An 8,716-nucleotide genomic window follows, 5' to 3' on the forward strand; every position below is an offset into this window, starting at 1 on the left:
GCAGGGGGACGTGGGCACATCCCTGAACGTGCTCTTGTCTCTGTCTTTCACCCAGCCTGACAGTACATTTCCTCAGACACAGCTTTCCATTCACCTCTGCATTGCCTCTCCCTTTGTTCTGCCTGATGCTGATTTATCTGCTTGCTGCAGCTTTGTCTGTGCTGCATTCCTGGACAAAGGGCTGCTGAAAGCATGTGGCAAAGCTGCAGTGTTGGCCTGTCATTGCACAGGGAGTGGGTTGCGACAGAAATGGAGAAATACTGGATTTCTCTCTGTTTCCTTCCTGGTTTTTGAGAGCAGATTAATCTGCTGCCATAGCCGTGTTCACAGCCTGCTCCTTTGGAGGCTTGATTGCACTGCAGGTCTGCCAGGGAGGGCTTCTCAGTGCTGTTGCCTCCAGAACGAAAGGGCCAAAGGCACCTTGGAGGCTCCAAATGAGCAGATGTCAGTGTTGCAGGCTATCACAACAACCCAGGCTCTCAGAGAGCTCCTGCTGTAGCTTGTTTGGGGACATACAGGTGGCCAAGGGCAGGGAACTGAGATCAGGCTAATCCTGCTGCTAGTTCAAAGCCTGTTGCCATGTATGCAGGTGCAGTGATGCGACTACTAAGCTGCAGTATCTCTTCCTCTACATGGTTTGTGATCTCTGCATTAATAGGCTAAATTGATTCTCCTGGATAGCCGGTCCCATCCTCCTGCAGAGGCTGCAGTCTCGAGGGATGAAGTGGCCAAGCTCCTCACAGTCCAGGAGCTGGGGATTGCTGCCCGCAAGGGATGCACATGCAGGGTTTTTATTTCACTTTCTGCCTGCGGCAGTCGCTTCCCACATTCAGCATGGGGACGAGAAGCCCCAGCAGCCATCTCTTGCCGAAGACCTCCCGCAGATTCTCCCTCCAGGGCCGGGCTTTCACCACCATCCCCTTCCGCACCTGGTACCGTGTCTGACCACGCAGGATCAGCAGCAGCTGGTGGCAGCAGAACCCAGCACAGGCCAGCCCAATCCCAAGCCAGAGGTAGAGCATGAGGATGACAAACATCTCAGAGCTGAGCAGAGCCCCTGCACAATGACAGTCAGGGGAGGGGAACAGCAAAAGAAAGAGTTTAGGAATCTCTCACATGTCAGCATCGCACGCAGCCCTGAGGGCCTGGCTGGCCACATTGTGCAGCCATACAAGAAGTGAGTGAGGAGAAAGGTAGGGTGGTGAATAACGACATAAAATTGCTTTCCTTGTAGTGGCCAGGCAGTGCATCCCTTTCCTTGTAGTGCCCCAGGCAGTGCATCCCACTGGGGAGGTACTAAAATGGTGGCAGTCTCTGCAGAGTTCTCCTTTTGTTGTTAATGTGTGGTCTGGATTTCAGAGGCAGTCTCCAGAAGTGAAAGCATTTGTATGACTGCAGCTCTTTTGAAGAATATGAAATTATTTCAGCACCTGCCTGTTAAGCACAGGGACTCAGGGGTTCCCAGGCTCCTTTTGGAAGGAGATGCAGTTCTACAGCATTTAGATGCTTCCAGAAACCTTACTGTATGCATTAATACCAGGCAGACAGATCTGGGGCTCATCACTAGACACACATGTGCCCAGAGAAGCTATAGATCCCATCCATGGAGGGAATTGAGGACAGGATCGATGGGGCTCTGGGCAGCCCAAGCTGATGGAGAGGCAGCAGCTCTGCCCATGGCACAAGTGGGGACTGGGTGAGCTTTAAGGACCCCTCCAACCTAAACCATTCTGTGATATGTATAATCGCTGAACAAGAATATGTTTAAAAAAAATGAAAAATCAGTAATGCCTTTCCTACCATTTGACAAATACAGCTTTCACATGAATGCAATAAACTGAAACAGAAAACTTTCCCAAATGCAGTCCAAATTTCTTTCTTAAAGTTGCTACTAGAATACTCCATCCAACCTATGGTCCCTGAGCCCAGCCTGCCTGGCATGCAGGGTGGGAGCACAAATTTGGCACAGGCTTGCACCATGCACTCAGACCTGAGCTCTGCCTGCAGGCCACTCTGAGGGCTGTTGGTGAGGGTGCTGCTTGCAGCCACTAACTATTGTATCATCCTGCTAAGAAAAGGCACCAGAGTTGTTCTGTGCTCTCTTTAATTGCAGCATCATCTAACGAGAAATCATGAGATCCCAGTGGGCTTCGTATGTCATGCAGCAAGGACAGAACAGTGTCCAGGATGATGACAAACCCCCAGACCAATTCTATCAGAATAACTTAGGGGATCAAAATGGAAGTGCAGAGCCAAATACAGGTTTCTTTTCTCTGCTCTTCTGCTGGACCTGTATGACAGGCATGTGCTCCCTTCTACAGCTGATTTCAGATGGGATGGAGCAGAGGAAAGGGACTTTCTTCTGAGCCTTGGAAGACAGCTGCAAGCTTTGTTTCTATGAGCTGCTGAAATTCAGCATCAAATAAGTAATTACACTCGTTTCCCTTTGCATTTGTTCAGCATCTCTCAACCATATTTTCCAGATGTGTGCATTTTTTAACCTTATTTAAAAATGCACGTATGCATTTTTTGTAGCTGCCCACAAAAAGCATTTTCTATCCATTCTTTCTTGGATCTGGCCTGACCTGTATTTATAGAAGTGCTCTTCATTTGCCCCTCATCACTACATTCCACTTCAGTCTCCGGTTCATTTTGCTCTGACTGACCTGACGTGGTCTCAAGCTTATTACCATACGTTATCTATGCCAGAAAAACTGAATCACAGACTGAAATTATAGACTCTGGGTCAGATGCCAAAATATATGCTTGAGCACGGTCTGGGAAAACGAGCCAACCAAAAATTTTCCCAGCATGGAAGCAGGAAACACTGAGTTGAGCCTGAGATCAGCAGATTCAACTTCTGTCCTCTCCCTCCTCCCCAGCACCAAGGGCGCCCTGGAGATGAAGGGTAAAGTTGTTTGGCTTTTTTTTCCTGTTATAGCAGTGCTCTGTTTGGATCCCACCTAAGTAATGGCTGCATAAGAACATCGGGTGGGCAGTCCTTCTAGTCCTTCTAGTAACTAACTATTCCAGGTCTTGTTTCTCTTTCCTGCATAGGAGGTAAATGAACTGATGGAAGCCCAGAAGGCCCTTCCTCCTGAGCAACCGAGGCACCTGCATGTTACTGTGTGCTGTCACTCCAGCTATGGCAGAAATTCCGTGGGATCATGTTTCTGTGATTCTGTTGGCTCCTGGGTGCCCAAGCCCCCAACCTTGCCCTAAGCCCCTTCACATCCCATTCACACACTGCTGTGTGCCAACCTTGGCATTGTGGGTGCTGACACCAAAACTGGGGCACTCCAGTGTCTCTTCAGACATGTGCCAGGACCCAGCTTGGTGCAGATGAGTCCACAGAATCAGAGAGATAACTAATTCCTGGATAATCTTCTCCCACATCCCTGCTTTCCCTTCTAGGCTGATGTGCTGAGGAGAGCTTAGGCACCAAGGAAAAACATGCCAAGTGTTTTTAATGCTAGTGAAGCTCGTGCAACACTATTTACAAAAATTCTTTTGCATGGAAAAATGACTCCATAAAAATGTCATGGCAGGATTTCATGTTTATAGTCTCTCAGTGATTACCATGACGAATCTGTTCATTTGCCAAGTAGAGATATTTGTTTGTTTTCAGATGGCAACCCTGCAAACCCAGCCTGAAATCTGAAAGCAATCTGGGGCCTTTCTGGCTCTTGCATCACCAGCAATGGAGATCTCCCTATCAGATAATGATCAACAATTCTGGTGGCAGTGCACAAGCCAAAACAGACTCCAGGTCCTTCTTACTGTGCTCAGTTGAACCTTCAAAGCTAAAATATGTGGAATATCTATTTTAAACTGATCTAAATGTGCTCAGCATGAACTGCATGTGGGGAAAATGGCATTTTTCAGCTGTCAATTTCAGAGCAGACTGCTGTTTGTAGAGTAACTTGCCCCAGATCAGGTTTTATCTAGCTCTTACATTTAGACGGAGAAAGGGAGGATGTTGGAGAGTTTGAGAGCATGGTGAAAGGTGAAGAGACAGGGCTGGCAAAGTGGGGGAAAAGGCACAGGAACAGAATGAATGGGAGGGAAGGAGAAATCCTGGGGACATTTACAGGAGGACGGGAAGAGAAGGGAAATCAGGAAAAGCAGAGGGACGAATGAGGGATGGTGAAAGGAAGACAGAGGTTTGCTTTGGGTGCAGAGCTCTTCCAGAGAGCAGGAATGGATAATTTGTCTTGGCTTTCTGTAGAGCTGCATCCCAAACTAGAGTCAACAGAGAGGTGTTTGATCACATTACATTAACAAATTGCTTGATTTCTGAAACATGAACCCAAATTCTCCTGTGCTAGAATCAGTAAGTTTGCTCTGACAGGAGGCAGGAGGTGGAGTAGGTGCATGACTTGGATGAAGAGAATGGTCATATCTCCTCTGGGACACTCTCCGCATCTGCATGTAAGACTCCCCTCACCTGTAGTACAATGAATAAATCTCCCTTCTCTGTCAAAATGCCTCATGCATGACCGCAGCCCTAGACCATCTCTGGCAGTCTGGTTACAGAGTGTTTTCCAGAGTACAACACATTATGAATAGGGCTATATCTGTAACCTGGAGAGGGTCCCAGTCTCTGAAGCCTTTGCCTTTAAAGGAGGCTCTACCAAACACAGACAATTCTCCCCATGCCTGCACCCTCCCCCCACCCATCCTCACACACAGCCAAACAGCAAAGACCATGGCCACTATCCTGGAGCCCTGGAAGAAGAATGGGCTCCTCATGGCCAAGGAAGGATCCTTACCTGAGAAGAACTGGCTGATAGAGTGAGGCAGAAGTGTGAGGAAGGCGAGTGGGTTTGCAAAGGACATGGAGAGTGAAGCAGAAATGTAAGCCATGCCTGCCACCAGAGAGTCGAGGCAAGCCAGAGAGGTGTAGAGGCAGAACATGATGAAGTTCCGCATGTTCCTGCTCCCAATGCAGTTCCCTGTGAAGAAACAGTGGTGGTCATGCCTCTGGGTGACTCTGGCACACAGTCTACAGTAGTGAGTGCTGGGCAAAGCTGAGCCAGGGGACCTGCTTCCATCCAGCCAGTCCGCCACCATTTCGGCTCCTTCGCCCAAGTTTAAGCCCTTGCCCAGTTCCTCAGGGGAGCTCTGGATCACGAGGATGTAGTTGCCCAGGGCATTAGCTGAGAGAAAGAGGAAGAGGGCCCCATGCAGCAGAGCAGGAGAGAAAAGTGGGGTGGTGGAGGGGTCACTGAACATGCTGGGGATGAAGAGAAAGATCTGGAGGACGAAGGTCACTAGGGAGATGCACAAGAAGTAGGCTGGAGCAACAACATTGAGCAACCTGAGAACTAGCATTGCGGATTACGTTCCTGCAGGGGAGAGCAAGGAGAGGACGAACATCACCGCTCCGGCTGCACACTTCATCCTTCCATTTCCTGCCGGGTCCCCGGCCCCGCTCTGCTCCGGTAGAGCCCCGAGGCGGGGAAGCTCTCTCTCGCCGCCGCCCCACGGCCCCGGCGGGGCTCGGCAAAGGGGAACCCCAGAGCAGCGCCCGCTCCCCGGCGCCCGGAGGAGGCAGCCCGGCCCCGGCGTCTGCCTCAGGGGAATTCGCAGCGGCGGTGCCCCGGAGGGGCTGCGGAGGCTGAAGGGGAAGAGCTGGCTTCCTCGGTGTGCCGGCGGTATAGGCACCGCTTCGCTCGCCTAGCAGAGTCCCTCTGCCAGGCAGGGTCAGTTTTGGTATTGCATGAGAAGAAAAAAGGTGGTGCTGGAGGAGGGGGGAGTGAATTGGAAGGGAAGGGGGGAGGAGAAGGGGAGGGGGGAGAGGTTGCTCTAATCCACTGCAATACGGATCAAATCCAATGCTCTAATTTATCCTTTAAAGCCACGGATCTACAGATTACCTCTCTGACCGCTGCCCTGCTGTGCACAAAATTAGAAAATGCACAAAACAGCTGGTCAAGTGCTGTCCGGATGCAACCTGCGGCGCTGGTCTACCAAACCGGGCGGCCTCGCAGCCGCAGCCGCGGCTCTGACCGGCTACAGCGCATCGGCACCGGCCGGGCGGGCTCCCCCGGCTCTCTTTGTGCTCCCCTTGGCCCCGGAGCTCAGCCCGTACCGTGCGGACGCGGAGAGCCCGGAGGACCGAGGGACAGCTCGGAGCCAGTCCGGTCGCGGCGTGGCTGCCCCGGCACCCCGATCAATCCTCGCCGGCAGCTCCAAAGAGCTCCCCGGCGCCGCGGTGCCTGCAGAGTCCCGGAGACTGTGGGGGGTCTGTCCCTGTGCACGCCGCCGCCCTGCAGCCCCCTTGTTCCTGCTGCCCCGGTGCCGTTCGTCTGGCACCTTAGAGCCGCCGTTACCGCCTCCATTCAAGCCGAGACCCCTGCTGCTGCCGCGTCGTAGAGCAGTCCGACCCCGCGCTCCTTCTCCTCCCTCCGTCTCCTTTTCCTTCTTTCCCTCCCATTCTGTTTTTTTGTCGTCCCACACTGTTCGGCCTTGTCCCTGTCCCCTGTCTCTGTCGCTGCCCCTGCCCTGCCTCTGCCCTTGTCGCTCTTTCTGTCTTCCCCCCCCCCTCCTCTCTTTCAGTTTTTTTCCTATTTTTCTTCTCCCTCTCCCCCTCCCCAGCACGATCCTCTCCCTCTCCCCTCCTCACTCCACACCCCCGTCCCCCCGTCCCCGTCCCTTCCTATCCCCCTCCGTCCCGCGGACCCGGAGCTGTCCGTTCAGCACCACCGCACGCCCTTCACCTCCCTCCGCGTTCTCACAGAGGCTCCGAGGGGGAACAAGCGTGTGCTCGGGGCCTTGAGGTGTCGCCGTCCCACGAGGCATCTCGTGCTCGAACCAGCATCTGAGGCAGGGGGAAACCGGGGGATAGTCTCTGCCTGGGTGGTTAGTGCTGCCCTGTACAACAGCACTTGTGTAGGAGAGGGTTTGGTGTATGAGCAGAGGTGCTTGGGCAACATGGCGGGCTGGTAGAAACCGTGCCAATATGTACTCTCCTCTGACAGCCGCACGACCTCTACCCCACTGCCCACCTACACACTCTCACACTGTCTACACTCGTGCTGTGCACAGCCTCTTATTCTCCCACACATCTACATGCTGCACCCACTCAGCTCCAATGAGAAGCATCCCTTCTCCCTCCACAGACAAACCACCCATGGCAGAGGAAGGGGAAAGAAGAGGACTGCTGGCCTTAGCCTTATCATAGGCCCAAGGCTTAATAGCCCACCTCAGCACACCCAGCAACAGATTGCCTCTCCCTTTGTCTGAATATACAGAGCAAAATTAAAATGTGTTTCCGGTCTCTTCTTCTAGGGAGAGAGAACTGGAGCAGAGGGTGGCTGTGCTTATCACTGACACTTGCACCAGCTTGGAGGTTGGTGACAGCAACCAAGTTCAAGGGTTCTTTATCAGAAATGTTTTTTTTCTTCCAGATAACTCTCATGATTCAACAGTTCTGAGAAAAATGGAGGCAACGATACTCGTAAAAGAAAGTGCAAACTAAGCCTGTAGGCGCTGGGTCTGCTGTGACAAACAACTAAGAGACACCTTCAGCAGAACTGAAAGGAGAGCTGCTCAGAACCAATCTAGCTTTCACTCCCACCTCCCTCATTCTCCTGTCATGACTGCTGAGAATAAAAATCCTCCAATATTCCCTCAACTCATCAATTTAAAGTAGACTGAGCTTTGCAATAAAGATGCATGACCCAGTGAGAATTTTATCTTTAAACAATCAGATATTGTTTCCTCCATATTTTAACAGCTTACATCAAAATAATAAAAACTAAAAACAAAACAAAAACAAAAACAAAACAAAAAAAACCCACAGAATTCTTTTCATATAATAAGAGACTTTTAGATTGAAGGGACCGTATCTCATGAAAGATATTAACTCTGCCTGTACAGGCAACATAATAAGCAACAGCCAAAGTGGAGGAAAGGGGAGAAGAGAGGAGAGGAGAAGAGAGGAGAGGAGAGGAGAGGAGAGGAGAGGAGAGGAGAGGAGAGGAGAGGAGAGGAGAGGAGAGGAGAGGAGAGGAGAGGAGAGGAGAGGAGAGGAGAGGAGAGGAGAGGAGAGGAGAGGAGAGGAAAACAGTAGGGCAATTTATCCCACACATTCTCATTAAAATGCTCCTGCAAATTGCTGCTTATGATTTGTCACTGTCAAAATACTGGCTGCATATTTTAGAATAGAGTAAAAAAAAATTCCTCCTTCAATGCCATTGTGTCGATACGATGAGATGCTGACAGGATGGGGAAGCAGTTATCTATGGATGAATTTGCCTATTCATGTACAAGTGTATGCATAAGAGAGAGGTCAGTAAATAAGGAAATTAACACAATGAGTAAGTGAATAGTGAGAGCAGCAGCTAATCTGGAGCAAGTAGCAAGATTTTCTTTAGCAATTTGAATTTTTTCCATTGTAAGATTATCTACATGAGATAACTTGAATGTGCGGCACAACCCTACTCCTCTTCTGGGGAGATAGTTTCCCTGGACAGACTCTGGTTGTGACCCAGGAGATGGAGTAGTTCTCCATCCTGCTTTCAATTGTAGATAAATCGTTTAATCCATGTATTAGAATTTTCCTGTCTTTGTATAGAGCAGGTTTCAAGCCACATGTCCGCCTCTGGAAAACATGACAAGTGAGCATGAGGAACACCAATAGGAGCAATCTATTGTTGTTATTACCTACTGTGCAGATGTTTTCCAAAAATTAGCATAGTACATTGAAATA

General features: G+C 50.6%; 1 protein-coding gene across 1 annotated transcript; it reads right to left on the bottom strand.

The window, feature by feature from the left end:
• Positions 1-791: 791 nt before the first annotated feature.
• Positions 792-5,731, bottom strand: ZDHHC22 (zinc finger DHHC-type palmitoyltransferase 22). The gene is made up of 2 exons (XM_052695486.1): positions 4,773-5,731; positions 792-1,057 (listed from the first exon to the last, which is right to left on the bottom strand). Exons 1-2 carry the CDS (start codon positions 5,332-5,334, stop codon positions 792-794), a joined length of 828 nt encoding a protein of 275 aa, XP_052551446.1. The 5' UTR covers positions 5,335-5,731.
• Between the last annotated feature and the right edge of the window lie 2,985 nt (positions 5,732-8,716).

Source organism: Tympanuchus pallidicinctus, unplaced genomic scaffold (genome assembly GCF_026119805.1).
Source record: "Tympanuchus pallidicinctus isolate F22 unplaced genomic scaffold, pur_lepc_1.0 scaffold3, whole genome shotgun sequence".
Taxonomy (NCBI): Eukaryota; Metazoa; Chordata; class Aves; order Galliformes; family Phasianidae; genus Tympanuchus; species Tympanuchus pallidicinctus.

Excerpts from the sequence above, each read along its gene's own strand:
- ZDHHC22 (XM_052695486.1), bottom strand. The coding sequence starts at position 5,334 with ATGCTAGTTCTCAGGTTGCTCAATGTTGTTGCTCCAGCCTACTTCTTG. Across the intron at positions 1,058-4,772 it reads TATCAGCCAGTTCTTCTCAG|GGGCTCTGCTCAGCTCTGAG; the intron begins GTAAGGATCCTT and ends GTCATTGTGCAG.